General features: G+C 51.0%; 2 protein-coding genes across 19 annotated transcripts in view; one reads left to right on the plus strand and one right to left on the minus strand.

The window, feature by feature from the left end:
• ANGPTL2 (angiopoietin like 2) overlaps window positions 1-20,257 on the minus strand; it is a 35,729-nt gene extending 15,472 nt beyond the window's left edge. Inside the window, exons 1-2 of the mRNA XM_004048627.3 lie at window positions 19,507-20,257; window positions 5,107-5,972 (exon numbers count right to left, since the gene is read on the minus strand). Of these exons, the coding sequence (XP_004048675.1) occupies window positions 5,107-5,923 (817 nt within the window). The 5' untranslated portion in view covers window positions 5,924-5,972; window positions 19,507-20,257. The remainder of the gene's footprint in view (window positions 1-5,106; window positions 5,973-19,506) is intronic.
• RALGPS1 (Ral GEF with PH domain and SH3 binding motif 1) overlaps window positions 1-21,443 on the plus strand; it is a 307,580-nt gene that overhangs the window by 187,170 nt on the left and 98,967 nt on the right. The gene's annotated exons all lie outside the window — the stretch shown is intronic.

Below are 21,443 nucleotides of genomic sequence, written 5' to 3' on the forward strand. Positions count from 1 at the left end.
GAAATCACTGGATTATGTAGTTTGTACTGAATTTGAAATCTTATTTTGTTTAACAAAACCTTTTAGAATAAAAGAAAGTATTGTACAGTGGAAACAGCACACGCTCTGGAGGCAGGAGACCTGTGTGGGCTTTTCCCTCAGCCTCTGTGACCTTGAAGGCTGACTCAGGATGGGCAGAGTCACCCTCACTCGCCACCATCACCACACACACCCTGTGCTTCTCCACCTCTCTGCAGTGCTTGGGCCTGGATGCCCAGCCTACTGAAGCTGACCCAGCCACACATGGGTTGACACCTTTTCACCTGGTTGCTTTCTTGACCTCCAGAAAGAATGGGAGCTACAACATCATATATTTCTCTGTTTTAAAACATACCATTGTGCTGGGGAACCACAATCGTGTATGTATTTCCTACCTTATAGGGTGGAATAAAATACAGGTGGAAAATCCATCTAGGAAAACACTCTTGTTCAAGTTGTCCATGCCATCCTGGCCATAGCCCAATAGCCCATCTGTTGTGAGATGGGGTGGTCCTGCTAGCACTCTTGTCAGTGAAGCAATGTGGGGGCCTCCTAATGTGGTCCCAAGGGAAGGTCATATCTACTGACATTTATACAGTCAGGGCTAACATTTAAAGAAATTAGAACTTCACACTTAGCTATATGTTGAAAGACTTAGCTATACATTGAAATGCTGAGTAGAAGGAACCCCAGAGGATATGTCCAGATTTGATAAAAATTAAAAATTAGACTTCAATTGGGTCCATTTGCTGGGAGTCAGGTGCACGTTGTGCTTTCTACTGGAGAGCTTGGCTGGTTCCTGCTAGGCCTAGGGAGGGGGAGCATGATGTTGGTGGGTTGGTAGCGACAGTGTTTTGTGTCATTGGAACCATGTTCTAATAACAAATCTACCACCTCTGTTCCCAGAGCTCATTTTAAGGAACTGTTTGGAACGTGGTACCAGGAAGTAGAGCTAGAAGGTCAGGAAGTAGAGATAGAAGGTCAGGTCCCTGTGGCAGCTGGGGCCAAGTCAGACATTCACGGGCTGATTTTTACACCAGTTCCCCTCTAGCCTTCCCGTGGAAGTGTGCAATATCCAGAGTAGTTAAAACATACTTTGGTTTGAGCCTTGGCCAAGCCACTTACTAGCTGTGTACCCTTGGCTAAGTTACTTGACCTCTATGAACCTCAGTATCCTGCAAGGTACGAGTCCCAGGGTCGATCTCTGCTCTGCCACCAACAGGCTCTGTTACAGGAAGGCCATGCTAGGGGATCTGAGAGGCCCCTAATAGTTCCAGTATTTCATGGTTTTATGGCCCCTTCTTCTTCACTCATTGAGAAATAAACTGAACTGGTTGTATTCTCTTTCTCAGGAGACAAAACAGCTAAAAGTGCTCACTCCTTTTGGTCTTTAAAGATTAGTTTCTGACAAAGCCCGTCTGTGGCAGCTGCTGTTGGCGCTGTCCTTTCCTCCCTGATCAGTCTCTGGGATGGGCACTGTGCAGGAGGGCTGGCAAATGTGTGGCTCTGCCTTGGGTGGCCTGAGAAACAGTACCAGGCCTCCCAGAACCCAGGTGCCTACTCTATCCTTTGCCTCTTAGAGAATGACCCCTGTAGCCTTCCTCTTTTAATAGCAGCAGCAGGATATGTGGGGCAGAGGACCACAGACAGGGCCATTTGGCCCAGGCCTCATCACAGAATCATCCTAACCAAAATGCCTTTGGGTCTGGCCAGACCTGAGAGACACAGGACAAAGCCCAAGTGAGGAGCCAGGGAAGCCAGGAGCTGCCTGTGCCTCCTCACTCAGGCTCTCAGCAGGCCATCCTGGCCTGGGGCCACCGTGTTACTGTCTCAGTAAGGCTGGGAACAGGCTTGTGGTACAGCTTCAGATAAGCAGCCCTGGCTCCCTTAGTCCCCTGGGGAAGGGCATGCTGTGGGCAGACGAAGAAAAGAGCACATGGCTCTGAGGTTGCTGAGTGAAAGGTTTGGAAGCTGCCAAGGCTCGGATGCAAAGGTGTTTAATTGCAAAGGTATTTCTGGCTAAGTGATGTCCCTAAGAACAAAGGATCTGTTGGGTAAGAGCGCAGAAGAGTGTTTTGTCTTCCAGGATAAGAACCTGCCCCAAGCTCTCTGAACAGACCTGATAAGAATGTTCTCTGCTGATTGGATGCCCTGACTGTTCCGTGCAGAGAGACCATCTGTTTTTTCCTCCCAGTTTAGTCCTCAACACCAGGAGAGGGCAGGACCCTCCCCCAGCTGCTCTCTTCCTGGGCTCTGTCTACCCATTCATCTTCCACAGCTAGGCACTCAATCCCAGCTGGCAGCGCCTTGTGTGGGAGCTCAGTGGTGAGATGGGTCACAAGAAATCTGCTGGTAATGAGCAAGTACCAACATTTGGGGATCCTTGCGTAACAAAGAAGGATAAATTCTAATGCATTCCAGTTATCTCTGTGATGAAATCACTGCCATTCCCTCCCATGACGGCGTGCTTTCTTAAGTGGGAGACAAAAGACGGGCGAGTGCAGGACCCTTGGATACACACAGCCCACACTGGGTTGTGAACACAAAGAAGCAGGAGATTGAACCATTTGAGGTGCCAGGAATAGAACCGTGCCCCTGGGCCCTTGCACAGACTCATCTCCGTCAGGGATCCACTAGTCACTTGGGTTGCCAACTCCCAGGTCTGCCTGGTAAAATCTTACAAATCCTTCAAGATGCAACAAAGAAGTGCCACCTCTATCTAACCTCTCCCTTCCCTCTAGGCAGAATTAGTCATGCCACCTTACTGTCCCCCAGGGCACTTAGCACACCAGGGTATCACCACAGTGATCAGACAGCCCAGTTTTCACTGCATTCCTGATTTTAGAAATTTTGGCCTCGACGGATACTCCCTCCCAGAGAAATCCATTGTCAGATCTGATGTGCTGATGTTAGGGACTAGAAATCATGGGCATTGGACGGATCCCAGATGCATTCATGCACCTGCCATCTACCCCAGACTGAGTTTCTGGAGGTCAGGGACCACAATTGTCACCTACTTCCCCAAGTCTAGTGCTGCGACTAGCATGTAGTAGGGGCTCAGCAAATGTTGGCTTTACTACATGACATAATGTTTCATGCTTGATTGTATTGTATCCACAGCATAACACTGTGAGGTTATGACCCTTGTCCCCATTTTACAGAGGAGAAAATTGAGGCTCAGAAGAGTTAAATAACTATCTCATGAGCGAATAGCTAACCAAGGGGTAGAGCATGGATGCAAACCCAGGTCTTTATTTCTATACCACGTATCTGCCAGCTTAGTTCAAGCCCAGGAATGTCCTGAAATGTTTTGAGTTAGAAACCAGAGACACTTAGGCCAGAGGAGATCTGTTGAGTAACCATTGAGTCCAGCCTGTCTCCAGTCAGGGTTATAACAACATTCAGCTGAGCCTTTGTTTGGTGCCCAAGGGCACGTTTTACCCTCTCGGTATTCTATCAAGACAAATTAACACACCCTGCCCTCTCTTTCAGAGCTTCTGATTTAAAGCAGACACGTGTACAGATGGAACGCCAGAGCTAAAAAAAGGGACTGTTTATTTCAGTCTCCTTGTTTTAAGATGAAAAGACCTAGATCAAAGGAGGCTTGTAGTTTACCGTGGACCCAGCATTGTGCTAAACATGTTTTTTGCAGTATTTCGTTTCCTAAAGTGACAGGCACTATTTTAATCTATCCTCAATTAACAGATGAGGAAACCGAGCCTCAGGGGGACAAAGTGACTTGCCTAATGTCCCAGAGCTAATCAGTGGTGGAAACCGGATTTAAATCCAAGCCAGCCTGCTCCAAAGCGCCTGCTCTCAATCCTGCACCCAGGCCAGGTCTTTCCTTTGAGGTGCTCCAGTGGATGCTCACTTTGCATTTAGCTCACCTCACCCACCCCATCTGAAAACAATGCTGCCCTTGTCCTCTGCACTGGCCACCCTCCTGCACTCAGGTTCAGCCCCTCTTTGGAATTAGCAAGAAGCTGCTATTCCCAGTACTGGTGGTTATTTTTAAAAGTGTGAAATAAGTGTAAAGCAGGATATTTTCAGTAAAAATCTCTCCCTGCTTATACAATGAAATGGTACCGAAAGCACTGACTTGGAGTAGATACATGGTTCGTTTATGCAGAGATGAATATAGTTCTCATATGGCAGCCCACTGGGAAGGCTCAGGTGTTCTGGATGAACAAGGGGCTGAGCTTCGGGGGACTGGATGTGTGCTGACATTCTGACAGGGGAGCCTCTGGCCTGCTTCTTCCAGAAATGATGATTCCTAGAGTCCTAGAGCATAGAGAAGTCAGCCAGAGATTTAAAGTGAAAAGACCTGAATGCAAATCTAGCCTGAACATCCTAAGCCTGTTAGCAAGTTATTCATCCTGTCCGCAAGGAGCTCCAGGAGTTAATTATGTAACATACATGGTAATGTCCAGTGCCAGTATCTTGGTTAAGCTTTAAAACCTGCCAGCAATCCCATTCCTCCCCCATAACGGTATTCTGAGAATTGCTATATTTTAAGATGAAACGTGTATGTAAGAGCATATGGAAGCATCATTGAAAATTCTAGACAGCAGCAGACTCTAGGAAGTGTGTGGGCTTTAGGAAGGACTCCTTCCCATGCCCAGCCCCTACAATGTGTTTATCATATTCTTAACGTGGGTAATACTTTCTTTTCTTTTGGCCCATTGTTTATTTGGTGAGCATTTACAGAAGGCCAACCCTGTGCCAGGCACAGTGCATGAGCTGCAGGAGATACATTCTCTTCTATCTGCCAACACACGGGATCTCATGCAGAGCCTAGAAAACTACAGGCCCTGGGTTCTTTCCTGTCAGAAACCAGAGAGTGTTTGCCCTCTTCTGAAACTCCATTTTTTGGTAATACCTTTGAGGATCCATCTAAGGAATGTGGTTCACCCCCACCCCTCACCCCGCTGGCTCCAGCAGCTCAGCCCAAGGGATTGCTGGGGGATTGTGCATGTCTTTGGCCTGGCTTCAACTGGCCATGGCTTTTCCCCATTTGTGGACACAGCCAAGGGAAGCCTGGTGCCTGGCTCTGAGACCCACATGGAACACGATCCCAGAAGCACTTACCCGACGGCTTGTCGGTGGAAGACGGGAGGCTGGTGAGAGTGGGCATAGTGGGCAGAGGGGGTGGCAGCACCTTCAGGTTCTGGTCACTCTGGATCTCGTTGGTAGAGATCTGGTTGATGATGCGGTTGTAGGTGGGTGGTTGGTAGACCCGGGGCGGGGCAGCGGGGGGTGGCTGGGGGACGGGCCTGGCCGAGGGCACCCTCTGGCAGTGCTCCTCAAGCTGCGCGATGATCTCTGATTGGTTGTGGGCCAGTGTGGCCAGGTGCTGGTACTTGTGCTCCAGGTCCTTGTACTTGCTGGCCAGCTGCAGCATGTCGGCTGTCTGGTTCAGGATCCTGTTCTCCAGCTGGGAGAGCTCCAACGCGTTGTCCCGCTTGCGGATGATCTCGTGCAGGAGCTGCATGTAGAGCTGCGTGACCCGCGAGTTCATGTTGCGGCTCTCCTTGCGCAGCAGCTTCACCTCGCTCACAATGCCGCCATCCACCTCCACCAGCTGCTGCAGCGTCTCGATCTGCCGCTTCTGCTTGAGCAGCTCATTGTTGAGCAGCTCTAGCTCCTGCTTATGCACTCGGTTCTCCAGAATTACCTCAGGCTCCTTGGAGTTGACGCAGATGGCACCCGTGACCCGCTGCTGGGGCACAATGAAGGTGTAGGTGCACTTGTCCTGGGACTCGCCCGCCCGCTTGTACCTGTTTAGGTAAATGAACTCTCTTGGCGAGCCCTCCTCAGTGCCCTCAAAACCATCCTCCTGGCCTGCAGCAGCTCCCATGGCAGCCAGCAGTCCGAGCCACCAGCATGTCACGCACAGTGGCCTCATGGTCCTTGCAAAATGGTGGTTATTCTTTGTGAATAGAATCTATGAAAGCCTGAAAGTAAACAGAGGGGAGAATCAGTGATGGTCCCACCACTGTCAGTGCCCTGTGCCATCAGTGATCCCAGCCTTCTCGCCAGGCAGGCAGAGCTTTCCAAAAACTCTGCTTCAGGATGCTGGGTTATATTCTCTTGGAGTCAGAGAACAGGCAGCCATTTTGGAAGCAAGAGGAGACAGGCAAGCCCCAACAGAGGTAGAAGGGAAGAGGGAGGGTCTCAGGGCATCTGAAGGCAGGAGGCCATGGCCCTGCTACTCCCAGAGCCAGCTCCAATGCCCGCAGCCCCCTTGCTGAACTCCTGGGCTAGAGCCTGAGAATCATATCCAGGTAGCGTCAGGCTGGAGAGGGGAGGCAGAGGGAGGGTTTTCTGGTCTCCCTCTTCTGCTACCTTTGGCTCCTCAGACTGTTGAGTCTCCCTATTCTATACTTTCACACCCCCTGAACTTTCCCCTTGTAATACCCATCACCGTTGTGCTGAATAGCAGTTCTGTTTGATCTTCTCTGTTGGATTCTAACTCCATGAGGGCATGTCCTCTGTCTGATTCAACCCTGTATTCCCAGGATATTGCACTTTGGGCAAATATTTGATAAACGAATGAATCGTTAGACATGTTATGGAATACATTCAGGGTTTAGTGGACAATATCAGTGAAGGATGTGTCCAGTTACGTGGCTCTGGTCACTGTGTTAGCTAAGCTACAGAGCCAAAACAGGAACAAACAACTGAGCTCTTCTGAATCCAAATATTTGCAATAGCCAGTGACAGCACAGTCCTGACCACTGCAACATGATTAAGTTAGAAGGGAGCAGAACGCAGAATGTGTCTCCAGATTTGCTTCACTTCTATTCTTGGACCATTCATCCTTTCACCAGATGTTCATTGAACACCTGTGATTTGCTGGACAGCATGCTAGTGGCTAGGGATACAGCTACCAACAGGATGGAGCCAGCCCCTGCCCTCATGGGGCTTTCACATCATTATGCCATTCCCAAATGCCGGAAAGCACAACTGTCACATGCTGTAAAGGGGTATTACAGGGAATTGACCTAATCAGAGGGTCAGGAATGCTTCCCTGAGAAAGTGCCCTTTACACTGACCCTTGAGGAAGGAGTAGGAGTTAAATGGGCCAAGAGGGAGGGGAGGACATGTGCTAGATCCCTTCTCTTGCCCACTCGAGGGCCTTGCTCCAGCAGTCCTCACCGTCTCCCCAACATCAGGATGCTTTTCCTATAATCATACGGTTTTTTCTCTCAACTTAAAACCCTCTCTTGACCTCACATCCCCTCTGCAGCTCTTGTTGCATTTCTCTGCTCCCCTTTTTAGCAAAGCCTCCAAAGAGATGCCTGCACTCACCATTTCCAGAAAGTTCCTCTCTTCCTGGTCTCTCTTGAGCCCACCCTCATCAGGCTTTGCCCCCTCCCCTTCATTCTAGGTTGCCCTAGACAGGATCCCCTGTCTGTTTGCCAGATGGAAGGGCTGGTTCTTGATCCTCATTAATATTTTCCCTCTCACACTATGGGATACAGTTGGGCTCCCTTCTTGACCTTCCTTTCCAGAGCGCCACCCTGCCTCCTGTCTTGCCGGCTGTTCCTCCTCAGAGCCTGTGCTGGTTCATCCTCATATTCCTGTCCTTTCTCTACTGTTGCGGGGACCCAAAACTCAGTCCTCAGAATTTTCTTTACCTTAGTCATCTCATCCAGAGGTCACGTTGGTGATCACCCTCAAGTACTGATTACATCTGCATTTATTTCTGGAACTCTCCCCAGGACTCTAGACTCATACATACAGCTGCTTTTTTGACATTTCCACTTGACTATCTGCTGGGTATCTCAACTCATCCAGAAATGAACTCGTTTTTCCCTGTATCTCCAACCCAACCTGTTCATCCCAGTTTTTCCTGTGTTCATAAATGTCCACTCTAGTTGCTCAGGCCGAAAGTCTTGAAGTCATCCTAGACGCCTTTCTTTCTTTCATACCCCACATCTAATTCACCGCCAAATTACGATGCCAGAAATATTCTCAGAGTCCTGTGTCTCCCCACCTCCCTGCCACCACCCTGTTGCAACCCACCTGCACCATTTACCTGGACTATTGGAGTAATTTCCTAACTAGCCTCCCTGCCCCAGCCTTGCCCATCCTACCTTCTGTCCTCAACTTCACAGCCAGAGTGGTCCTTTTTAAAAAGTCAAACGGGGTCACTCTTCTATTCACAACCCCCCAGTGGCTCACCATCTTGGAGGAAAAGCTAGTGGGTCTCCAAGGCACTCTATGATCTGGCCCCCACTTCCTCCCTGGTCTCATCTCTGACCCCTCTCCCCTACGATCATCTCCTCCAACCACCTGGTTGACCTTTTGGTTGTCCCTCAAGTGTTCTAAGCACAGTTAGGACTCAGGGCCTTTATACTTGCTGGTCCCTGCCCCCTTCTTCGTTGTTTGTTCCCTCACCTCTTTCAGTCTTTGCTGAAATACCACCTTCTCAGTTAGACCCTCCCTGCTGATTTAAGATTGTGACCTCACCACCTTCCCCCTCCAGTGTCCTTATCACCATAAGATACACGCTGTCTCCTCCCCATTCCCTTGAATGCAAGCTGCATGATGGTAGGGAGGTGTTTGTGTTGGTCACCGCTCCATGTGCAGTGCCTACCACGTGGCCTGAAATACATAGGAGCTCAATAAATATTTGTTGATGGAATGACAAGACACACCTGCCAACATCTGCTGAGCAGCTGGGAGTGCTGGAAAGAGGGATAGATTGGGGCAGGGATCCCATGGACAAGTGACTGCCTGAGGAGGTCAGAGCTGCGCAGAGGAGGACCTACGTGTGTATTTATTAATAACGTCCATTGACCAAGGTCCGCTATATACCTGACCCTGGACTAAACATTTTGCAAGTGTTTTCCAGTTTCCCGTATTCTCATAATCTCCTTTTAAGGTAGATACTGTTGCTGTTTACATTTTACAGGTGAGGAAACTGAAACTCAGTGAGGCTGAGTGACTTGCCCAAAATCAGAAAGCTAGAAGGTGGCAGAACCAGGGCTCGACCCTGGTCTGTTGGATTCGAACCTGCTAACTCTTAACGATGACACAGGCATGTATTTAATCTGGTTTTTACTAGTAAAAGGGTATTAGCATCACTACTTTCTGATTTCACATTAATCTATGCTAAAATAACAAGTATGACACAGGACCTAAAAGATTTTGTCCTCCCTGAACCCCTTTGGGGGCTTCTCCAGTGAGGACCCTGGGTCTGGGCTCCACCTTGGACCAGCCAGTGAGCAGTTACAAAAGAGACCCTGTGCTCCCTGGGGCCTTGCTGAGCTGTTTTCCACTTAAATGACAAAGCCCAAGCATGATTCCTATGGCCTGCTCAGGCCTCTCTGAGGCTAGGCAGAGAAAGGTGTGTGGGAGCTTCTGGTTTGGGCTCTGCTAGGAGGTGGGGCTGCAGTGACGTCAGTGGAAACCCAGCTGAGTTTGGAAGTGTTTGCCTGGTTTCCAACGGTGCTTTGGCTGCCCCTGTGCTAGTGGCCACACCCACCCCAGAACAATGGGGAGGAGCCGCCCCCGACCCTGGGCTAGGGCAGGCCTGCTGGGCCACTGCCTTCTTCAGGCTGCTCACCTGAGGCAGTGGGTGACAAACACCTCTCTGTGCCCATGTGGGCGTAGGGCTCCACTGTGGCCAAGAAACTGCCAGAGGCCCAGGAGGCAACCTGGCTGCAAGACAAGGTTGGTTTCCAAGCCTTCCTGGACCTCCAGATTTGATTTGCACTATTTATGGTTGAGTTCTATCCTCTCCCAAACATGGGCTCTCACGGCTCCCCGGCAGAGTTCTTGCCATTGCACTTGAGACCTCAAAGGCTGAGTCTTTTCTGTGAAATGGGGTGATCCAACCCACCTTGCACACTAGGTGAGCAGCATGGAAGTGCATCAGAAGCGGGAGATTGGAATAATGTGTTAGCAATACGATAGCAAGAACAACAAAGCTGAAACAAAACCAACAACAGTGAGGATGCTGGGTGTGGGCCAGGCAGTGTGCCAAGCACTCACACCATCTCCTTGACTAATGCTTGCACAGGGCTTTAGGGCTTCCAGACCCTTCACATCAACATTCTCTCATCTAATCATTCCAACACTCAGAGTGACTTACTAGTGTTATGCCCGTTTCTAGGCTGAGGAAACTGAAGCTCAAAAAGGTGTGGGGGTAGCTGACTTTGAGGTCATGTTGCGAGCAGTGGGACCTCTTGTAACTACATTGATTCTGAGTCCTACTGTTACACCTCTGTGGGGCCTAGGCTTAGTGGGGTGACTCAGAACTGATTGGGTTACAGGAAGGAAGGGAAGGAACAGGGCACTGTGCTGGGCGCCTGACGTACATTGTCCCAGGTAATCCGGTGGGTTGTTATTCACCCCTGTTTTATCAACGGAGACATTGCAACCCAAACAGGCTCAGTGATTTGCCCAGGAACACACGGCAGATAACAGCCAAAAGTGACTGAGCCTAGGACTTGGGTCAACCTGGTACCAAGGGCCATGCTCCTTGGGCTTCTCTTTGAGCCTCAGAGTCATTTATTTTCCTTGGAGTCCAAGACTCCAACCCCAATTCCTCCCCTCCCCCCAGCAGTTTTTTGCCAGTTTGGCGGCTCTTAATGGGCAGTAATAAGTTTGTTTACTTTTGCTCTCTTGATATTTATTCAACTCATTGTATCTCAAGAGAAGTAACACCCCCCACCCCCACCCCGGCATTCCAGCCATCTTAGGACTGAAGAAGAACTCAACTCCAATCAAAGTGATGCTCCTCACTTTTTTCCTGTGTCCAACAAAGAAAAGCAAATCCAACTGTTTTCCTTGGCTTCAGAATTAAAATAAAAACGATTCTTAAAATTGCTTTTCCACATTGTATTGTGAGGAGTTTCCATCACGCATGGGTTTTCCCTCCCCACAAGTGAGGCTGGTGTGACTGTGCCATGTGACAGCCTTTGTACACTGGGAGGCAGCCTCTCCAGGGCTTGGGTCCCACCCAGTCTCCGGTGGGCTGCCTCTGAATGTCCCCACTTGGCCTGATGTGGTGGGACCACACATCATGTGTCCGCATCCCTCTCACCACTGTGGTGCCACAGCCCAAGCAAGGGGTCACTTTGTGGGAAGAGCTGTCATTTTCATCAGATGGAGCTGTGTGTTCTGCCCTGCAGCAGAAGCTGCCGGCCTGGGATCCTCTTTTGAGTTCACCCCAAAGGTTAGAAATGAGAAAAGTTCCAGCAATTAAAAGAATAACAACAATAAATTGTCACTATGGCTCAAGCACTTTATATACATTATCTCACTTAATCTTCCCAACAGCCCTCGGAAGGCGGCCTGTTATTTGAGGGCCGCCATGCATGGTGGCCCCACTCGTGCACTGTGCTACTCTAGGGGACACAACTCACATTCATAGTCTTTATGTTTTTTCTATTTATATTGTAGCAATTTTCTGATGCCCACAAAGATACTTTTAAGGCTAACAGCAAAGCTGACATTTATCCCTATTTGCAGTTGAGGAAACTATTGAGATTTGAGGATCGTGAGTCATTTGCCCAAATCACAAATTAATAAGTAGTAGAGCCACTAACAGATCCCAAAATAACCCCCAAAGATACCATACTGTGAATAAAGAGAAACCAAAGTGCCAAAGTGACTGGAAACCCAAAAGAGGTTGTTCTCTGACCCTCTAGGCAGGAGGACGACAGGAGTGCTCTTGCTGTCATTAGGCCTGCAGATCCCAGGGAAGCCTCCAAAGTAAATCCGGATCTCAGGAGTTGTTTCATCATCAGTCCAGGTTGTAGTCCTGCCTGGAGGATTTACAGAACAACCCCCTCACCACCCGTCCTCTGGTCAGCACTGCCCATTGGTCTGTGATCACAGATGAAGGCCAATTATGGGTCCATGCCAGAAGAGGCATCCCAGCACTGCAGGAGGCCTGAGAAGCGGGCCTCTGCCAAGGCAGTCAGGGAATCTGGAACTGCCAGCTGGCCCCTGACGTCGGGGTTCTGGGAAGCTAGAAGCCTGAGCTGTGCTTGAGTGAGTCTGGTGGACCTGAGCATGAATCAAGTTTGTGAAACTATCATCAGGACAGAAGACAGATGAAAACATCAACATTAGCTAGCAGGTGTTCCTGCTAAGCTGTTGAAATGTATGGTGTGCTGGTAGGGAAGTATCCAAACCAGTTGGTAATCCAAGATGTGGGAGGGATCCAGATGAAGGAAAAGGCCCAGCTGATCAGGTGACCAGTAGTATTGCTAATAATGGCTGTCGTTTGTTGTGAATTTGGGTGCCCAGCTGTACTCTATCTCATTGGCTCTTAATAGCTCTATGAGTAGGGGACCATACATCCTGGTTGGTCCCGGTTGAGGTCTGTTGTCTTACATAATTATTATTATTATTATTATTTTGAGATGGAGTTTCGCTCTTGTCACCCAGGCTGGAGTGCGATGGCGCCATCTCAGCTCACTGCAACCTCTGCCTCCCGCTTTCAAGCAGTTCTCCTGCCTCAACCTCCTGAGCAGCTAGGATTACAGGTGCCTGTCACCACACCTGGCTAATTTTTGTATTTTTAGTAGAGACAGGGTTTCGCCATGCTGGTTGTGGTCTTATGTAGTTATTAATAGCACCCCCTTTTCACTCTCAATATTGTCCTGACTAAGCAACAAACTATATGGTCCCATTACCTAAGAGAAAGGTATTATATCTGCATTTGGCAGTAGAGGAAACCCAAGTCTAGAAAGGTTAGGTCGCTTGTTCAAGATCACTTGGAAGTAAATATCACAACTGGGATTTAGCTGTCAACTGCTAGGTCCAAACCCTGCCTTGCATCAAGATTGTCTCTTCAACCAGTATGAATAAAAGGTGCTTGTTTGTTTAATGGCTGAGATGCAGCTTACATGTTACTCACTGTTGACTGAATAAGTAGAAATAGCTTTCAGGTCAGCACAAGGGTGTGTTTTGTTGGATGTTGGAAAGAGCTGCTTGATCACGCAAGTGGTAAGACCCCAAAATGGGCATCTGGGATGAGCAGTGACACCCTCACCTTGGAGAACCTGGTGAAAGGACTGTGCATTGTTTGTCCTGGATGATTCACCATCAGCCCGGAGGCCAGGGAGGGCATATCCAGATCTTCAACTGCCCTCCCCTCCTGGCTGAGGATGCTATGAATCATTCCCCACCAGAAGGCACCTGGGGAGTCTGGAGCCAATTCCCAAACCCTTCTAGTTCAGCTCTCATAAGACCATTGAATGAACCATTTATCCATCCATGCAGCCCTCCATCACCCACCCATTTAGCCTTCCCATGCAGCTAGCCATTGTGCATTGCTACTACCTGTCATGGGTGATGGGAGCCATGAGTCAGAGAAGCAGGGTAAGACAGATTTGCCTGGAGGAGTAGCACTGGGGGTTCGAATCTGCCTGATGCTTTGGGCTCTTGTGCTCCTGCCATTGGTGAATTGCTGGCTCCAGGAAGAGTTCATGGAGGAGGCGGGTTGTGGTCACACCATGAGATCATAGGGTAGAGGGGGATGTGGTTAGGGAGTGGGGGAGCTGGTTGCCTTTGCCGGGGGACAAGGGCACTGCTGTTACTTTTTCACAGTGCGTTATTTGGGAACCATTTTGAGATTCCCCCAAAGTCTGTGCACTGAGGCCTCTGTGCCAGGAGCCTCGGCCAACAGAGCAGAGGCGGGGAAGAGTCTGCAGAAGCCATTTCAGAGTCCAGCTTCTGAGTTGGCTGCTGCATTTCCGGCAGCGCCTAGTGTGCTCTGGAGCCCTACAACTGGGAAAGCCCTAGACAAGAGGGAGAAGTCAAGGGCTGGGTGGACAGCACTGCCCCAGGGTGACTTTCTTGGGAAGTCCAGGCCTTGCCTGGAGCTGCTTTTCTGGACCAGGCTGAGAAGTTGGCACCAGGGCCACCTTGGCTGTTTGGATGGACTTGTTCCTCAAACACTGGGACAACCAATGTTTGTGTCTGCCTCACTGATCCCGGCAGCTCTTTGAGGCAGGGGCTATGACTATCCTCATTTCACAGATGAGCAAACAAAGGTAAGGGATGAAGCCACTTGTCCAGGGGCACGGTGCTACCAAGTGGTGGAGCTGGGCCCAGTAACAGATTTGTCTACCCCAGGGCCAGGTTTCTTACCCACACAATCCTAATTGGCCTCCCTGCCTTTGGGTGCTCTCTCCCCTGCAGTCTACACTGCATGCAGCTCCAGGGCTGTCTGTCTGACACCCACATCTGATCATGTCAGCGTCCTGCTTAAAAACAGACCTTGTGTTGTCATGCCTCCCTGCCTTTGCATGTGCTGTGCTTCCTGCCTCGAGTACCTTCCCCCACTGTCCTGGCTGATGCCTGCCTGTCTTCCTAAGTTGACCTCACCATGAAGCCATCCATTCAGTGAAGTCTTCCCTCCCTCCTTCAGCTCACAAGTGCAGCTGTGGCTGCTTCCAACTCAACACCCAAGACTCAGATTGCAGTCATCTGGTTATCTCCCTCCTGACTACAGCTTCTTTAAAAAGCAGGGCCAGGGCAGATTCCTCCTCTGAATACTGAGTATCCAGGATGGCACCTAGGTTACTAAATAGGAATTCAAGAACTTCATTCGTATAATGTATTTCCCAATAAGTTCTCCTCTTCCAGCCACTGTGCCAGGGGCTGGAGGTAGAACAGAACAAGGTGGGTGAGGTCCTTACCCTCAAGGGGTCCACGGTAGTAGGTGAGACAGAGACTAGGCATTTGTAATGCAAAGAGATCCGTGCCCAGATAGGGAAACTTGGGGGGCTGTGGGGCACCTGACCTAGCCTCAGAGAAGCCTTTGGCTGGACAACAGAGAGAGGAATGGTGTGGCACCCTGGGGTAGAGAAGCTTGTTTGCTTGAGAGCCTGGGCCTGAAGCTTGCTTCATTGATTCATTCATTCCACAGATATCTTTTCTGCCTGGCCCTGAGTGGGTATTAGAGATTAGGCAGTAACTGAGACAGACACAGCCTTTCCCTCATGGAGGTTGGAGTGGGACCACCTCAGGCAGGACTTTAAGGATTCTTGGAGCTGGGCAGGTCCTCAGGCATCTCTTGAAGATAAGAACAGAGTCCATTCTGGGCTTTTCCTTGGTGGTCTTGATACTGCCTGTCTGGACAACTAGGCAGCAGGGGGTTGCTGAGGCTCTGGGGCTGCTGGCCCCAGACAGGCTGATTTCAGCAGAGAATGGACTGACACAATAGTTCAGTTGTGAGAGGCCTGGCTCCCCACACCCAACATTTTATTTTTTTATTTTTGAGATGGAGTCTTGCTCTATCACCAGACTGGAGTGCAGTGGCGCGATCTCAGCTCACTGCAACCTCCGCCTCCCGGGTTCAAGCGATTCTCCTGCCACACCCAACATTTTAACATTCCTGGGACCAAAATGTGGCTCATGATTGATGTGTACATGTGACAGGCCATCGTAACGTTGTAACCCCCAACACTGTTATGAACTCAGTCATATGGCTCACAGTCCGTGTGAAAGAACACAGTTTTGTCATAGAAACTACCCCCAGAATGAGGCTTCTGACGTGACCAGTGTATCACCACAAACTCCAAGCTGCCTGTGGCTGAATAACTCTTCTATTTGGGGTGTTTTATATAAATTCACAAAAAAGAAACGCTATTCAATGAATTGATTCTTTCTTGAGATTTCCACAGTGTGGTTGTCCAGGATGGCAGCAGGCTGGGGTGGAACCAGCACAGGTCTACGTTTCAATCTTTGCTTTTTGGCCCATGCATGGAGAGACCGTGGGAGAGGTGCTGCACCCTGACCCCCAGTTTCCACTTCTGTAAGAGGGGGACAGAACCACCCACCTTGAGGACCCTCTTAGCTCCTTGTGCCACCTCTTTACAGCTTTCACACAGTTGTGTGTTTGTGTGATTATTTACTGTCTGCCCAGTCCTGCTGGGCTGTGGGCTCTATGAAGCAGAGCCCCTCCCCCATCTGCCTGCTGTCAGTTGAGACCATTCCAGATTAAATGGGCTGTGATTCAGAGAGGCCAGTTGCTGAATATACCTGCTTTGGCAGGGCTGCTGTCTGTTATGTTTGTTCTATTGTAGCTACCCGTTGCCATCTCCCTGATGTTTTCTCAGAAATTGCTCGTATGTGGCCCAGTGTGGGTGATGAGGACCTGAGCTCTGATTCTTCAGTCCTAAAGGAGCCTCCAAGTAGGGATGTAGAAAGCGCATCAATAGTATCTTAGTCACATGGACCAGTGTTTCCCTGAGGCTCTGCCCCCACTGAGCTGGGGACAGAGTTTCCTCGTGCTGATGTGGTGAGACAGTATCGCAGAGCACCCAGGCACGTGGAACAAGTCAGCCAACCTGGTTTCGAAGCTCAGTTCCTCTTGTCACTGACCATATTACCACATAACAGGTACCCTCATAACTGTGCTGAGGCTCATCTCTAAGAGTAACAGTCATGCCTATTTTGCCTCAGAAGTAGGCTTCCATGAAGAGCAAGGGATGCACTAAAGTTGAGTAAGTCCATGGTTTTCAGAGGGGTTGGTGCAGCATTCGATAGGACAGCAACCAAAGCAGATGTGGCTACTGATGACACTGGGCAGGGACCCAGTGACAGTCAGGATAAGAGAAGCTGAGGCTAGTCTAAACAAGGCACTGAAGTGAGAGGAAGTCAGGGGCTTTGGAGCTAGACAGAGCTGGGTTCCAGTCCCACATAATCACATAACTGTGTGACTTTGGGCAAGTTAACCTCTCGAGACTTAGTTTTCCCATCTGTAAAATGGGATGCTAAAACTAGAACCTACCTTCTAGGGTTGTGGTGAGGATGAAATGACATAATGTATATGCCTTATTTAGCCCAGTGGGTACTTCCTAAATCACTGGGGGATGGAGGGCCAGATGGAGGAACAGCTTATTTGCTCTGCCCGTGAGCTTCAGCAATAACATGTAGTCCCTGCTGGACCATGTGCGTTACACATTTTTGTCTGTTCCACCCAGACTGCCTCATTAGTAGTAAGTAGTCCCATTTTTTTTTGCCAAGCTCATGAAGTCAGTCAGAGCCTCTGCTCATCCTAAGCGGCCCAGAGAAGACAGTGAGCCACCATGGTTCCGGGCTGGAGCAGGGAAACCTGTGGCTTCAGTAGCCTCAGAGGCCTTGTGCTAGAGAAGCAAATACTTGATGTCACCTTTTCAAAATGCTTCCAAGCGTGCAGGGAGCCCACTGGAACCTCAGGGGGCCACAGCACAGAAGCTCCTCTCCTGGGCTAAGATGTATCAGTGTTGTCTGGTTTAAGATCCACCAGACATGGCCACCATAGTGCCAGACTTGGTGATGGCCATTCCTTGCCTCTTCCTCTGCAACTCCGGGGCAAACCTGACTATGGATCCTCCTGATTTTGTGAGCTTCCCACAGCACTAAGGTAGCTGCATTTTCTTATCCACTATGGTTCTGCTGGGGAGATCAATAGGCAGACAGGCAGTGCCCATGTGGGAAGCAGGATGCCCTTCCTCCTGTAAGGTTGGTATTAGATCCTTTTGTTAATATGTCTGCACTTTTTCTTAGTATGGACTTCTAGGATGCAGGCACACTGCAGGTGGCCCCAAACCCAAACCCCAGACATAAAGCCCCCATCTCCTCAGGCTCCTGGAAAGCCCTCCAGTGTGGGCAGTGGTAGTAGCCACAGTATTATCTCTGTCTCGTGGGATTTTCTGAAAACCCTAGCAGGATATGTCCAGAACAGGGAAAGAATTTGGGTCTCTAGCCGGGTGCAGTGGCTCATGCCTGCAATCCCAGCACTTTGGGAGGCCGAGGTGGGCGGATCACGAGGTCAGGAGATCGAGACCATCCTGGCTAACATGGTGAAACCCGTCTCTACTGAAAATACACACACAAAAAATTAGCTGGGCGTGGTGGTGGGCACCTGTAGCCCCAGCTACTCGGGAGGCTGAGGCAGGAGAATGGCATGAACCCAGCAGGCGGAGTTTGCAGTGAGCCGAGATCATGCCACTGCACTCCAGCCTGGGTGACAGAGCGAGACTCCATCTCAAAAAAAAAAAAAAAGAATTCGTGTCTCTGCTCTTCCCTTCCCTCTGTGCCAGTCCTGATTGTTGTGGTTTGTAATCATCAGTGACCAAGGTTTGCTCAGGGTTTGCTGTGCACCAGGCACTAAGCCAAGGCCTTCCTAGGCATGGGCGCCTAGCTTTCTCCTAGAAAGCAGTAGGGTGTGGTTGAGTGGCTCCGGAGCCACACCACTGGGTTCAAGTCCTGGTCCTGGCACTTACTAGCCATGTAGCCATGGGCACATTACTTTACCTCAGTTTCCTCACCTATAAAACAGGGATGAATAATAATGCCTGTGCTATAGGGTGGTCATGAGGATTCTACAAGTTGAGTCTGGCATAGAGTAAGTGCAATACAAGTGTTAGCTGTTACTCTCTGGCCATTGTTACCACCTGGGCAGTATTATCCCATTTCACAGATAAGAAAACTGAGGTTTAGAAAGGCTAAGTGTTCTGCCAGAGCCATTGGCTAGTAGGTAGAAGAGCTGGGATTTGAAGCCAGCTCATGAGGACTGCCCTACTCTGCCTCCATTTGGAAAAATACATGTGGGGAGCATTTGGCCGGCTTCGGAAGTGGCATTCTCAATTTTCCCCAGAGAGTGGGGTGAAAGGAGATGCTTTTCCAAGTAATTGAACTGGCCTCTGGGAGCTCTCATAATCCTACAGCAGAGGCAAGAGCTGACCCATGACACACATATCATAGAAGGAGAAGGGAAGGATCAGTGAAGAATTTGTTTGGAAATGTTATCTAATACTGAGTGCTTTCAGGCGACTTGGTATGTGGAGCCCCTGCTGTCCCCTTGCGGGGGTACCAGGGAGGCCGCATCCTCCCTGTATCTTGGCCACATCCACTCAGTTGGAGACCCGGGGTACCATCCAGTGCAGCAGCCCCTGGGTGATGCGTCCGTTCCCGTGCTGGGTGCCTCTGCTCTCATCACCAGCTGGAGGGTGTGAGCAGAGGCAGCCCAGCTCCTGTAACTCTCCGAGCAGGGGCTCCCAGCGCCTCAGCACAGTGCTTGCCTTTGCCTCACATTGTCCCGGCCTGGGGGCATAGGAATCCAAAGCTTCAAAGTGACTACCCAAGTCCTTGGGCCACCCCTGCCTTCTGCAGCTCTTCAGTCCGCTGCCCTCTAAGCACACACCTACACACGCACACTCCCAGCTGCTCTGCCGTGCCGGGAGCTGCCGGCCGGCACCCCAAAGGCTCTTTGTCCAAAAGAGGAGAGTGAGGCTTACTCATGAAGTCCTCGAGATGCCAGCCCATGATCATGTGCCCCCAAACACCACCAAATGTCCACAGGTTCTGCCCCGGACATGCCTTGTTTGGCTCCAAGCGATAGCAGGGAGTGACCCTCTGAGATCCAGCAGCACACACCCCCAGCTGGAGGGTCAGGGTTCTGGAAGCCCTAGCCACGGGGCCAGCGGCTGCCTCTCGCCCCTGCCTCTCATGGCCGCAGAGCTGGCCCCTTACCTCTTCCCTCCTGCTTGGCTCCGGGGCGGCTCCTCACATGCTTCACCCTGGCCGTCAGCGGGGCAGCCTGTCCATGGCCTCTGGAGGGGTTCCTGAGTTGCAGGCCGGTGGCTGCCAAGCAGCCCTGCCTCACTGGGCTCCACTGGCTCTGCCTCCACAGAGGGCTCCGGCAGAGGCTGAGGCCAGGGCTGGCCAGGGGTCCTGCGGGGCTGCTCACAACCTTCTTTCCCTCACAGTAGCGTCAGCCGCTGCCTCAGTGCCACGCTCGGCAGGTCCGGGGCTTGGGGTCCATCCTCAGGCCGTCCGCAGCAGCCTCATTTGAACTCCCAACTCCTTTGTGGAGCCTTTACATGCCGCCAGAGGAAACTGTGAGCACAGCCTGACCCTGGTTGGCTGCAGGCGCTTCTCTCCACCCACCAGTGCAAGAGGATCCCCCAGGCCCCAGAAAGGCTCCGGGCCTCCCCTCAGCCCCAGACAGAGGCGGGCCGCCCGGTGATGTCACACGAGCTCCGGCCCCAGCTGGCCTGGCCCCTCCCGCCCAGCCCGCTTTGGCGGCCTCGGCAGGCCCCCTCCTTCCTTGGCACGGGCAGCCTGGCCAGCTCTGCTCCCTGGCCCGCCCTCTCCCCAAAGCTCAGGCAGCTCCCGCGTGCTGCGAGGCGGAGCGCTTCCCCTTTGACTCAGGGAATGGGTTTAGATCCGCTCCAGCTGTGCGTGCAGCCGCGTGCGAGCAGCAGGCAGCGGGTCCTCCCCCTGGATGCCTTGTTGGGCACTGCCCCACTGAGCCCCAGGCTGGCGGGCGGGGCAGCTCAGCCCAGAGCGCCTCTCCCCATCAGCCGCCCTTCGTGGAGGCCTCATTCTCATCTCTAAACCCTGGGGAAAGGAGTCCAAGGCTGTCCACACAGAAGCTGTGGCATCGGAGCTGCTCGAAGTTAGCAGGAGGCAGTGGCTTAGGACGGTGGAAATACCACAGGCTGAGGGTGGAGGCAGCCCTGGAGGAAAGCTCTGTGACTTCACACCTGAGTGGCTTTGATTAATTCACTTCACCTCTCTGGGCATCCCTTCCATGCATCGGTAAATGAGCTAATTAATACTAGTAATCTACCTGCAACAGCTGCAGCGAGGACTCTGTGAGGTCACGTGGGAAGGAGCTTGGCACAGTGTCAAGGACACCTCCTTGAACTGAGCTTAGGACTCTGGAGATGGGTGGATCAAGGGTCTCCTGCTTCCCAGAACCTCTGCTTTGTGATCCTCTTTAGCCTGTGTTTTCATCAAAATGTGACCTCCTATTGGGCTCTTCTAGGAACAAACACTGGAACTGCATCAGAGTCCTCAGCATGGAGCCAGCCGCATAGGTGGAGCTCTGTGAATGTTGATAGAATCAGAGTAAGAAAGGGGAGGATGGCACTGGACCCCACGATGCAAGCATCCTCCAGACGCGTCAGCACTAGCAGCCTGGGAGAAGGTACAGTCAGTGCAGGAGGACAGGCCTACTGCCGGGCACCCTGCGGGGATACAGAGAGTAGGAGGATGGCAGGCACCAGGAAGGGAACCCCAGGGTACAAGTTTGCCCCTCTGCTTGGACAAGAACATGTGAAATATTGGTGGTATCTTTGCTTTTTTAAAAAGGTGTTAGTGATGATGGTGGTGATGATGTTTGGGAACAAATTGGGAGAAAAACTTTAATGGGACTCTCCCTGCCCCTGGGCATCCTCCCTACTACCAGGCATCCGTCCCAACCCTGTGGCAGATTCCTCTTTCAGAGATGGCCCAAGCAATCTCTCCCAGTCCCCAAGGAGAACCTGACACTTCACCCATGGAGCGGTGAGGTCCCTGCTCCTCGCCTTGAACCCGAGAGGGTTTGTGACTTGCTTGTGACCAGAGGAATGTGGTGGAAGTGGCACCACCTGACTTCTGAGGCTGGGAGAGGAAAGGCAGCG

This window comes from Gorilla gorilla, chromosome 13 (assembly GCF_029281585.2).
Source record: "Gorilla gorilla gorilla isolate KB3781 chromosome 13, NHGRI_mGorGor1-v2.1_pri, whole genome shotgun sequence".
Taxonomy (NCBI): domain Eukaryota; kingdom Metazoa; phylum Chordata; class Mammalia; order Primates; family Hominidae; genus Gorilla; species Gorilla gorilla.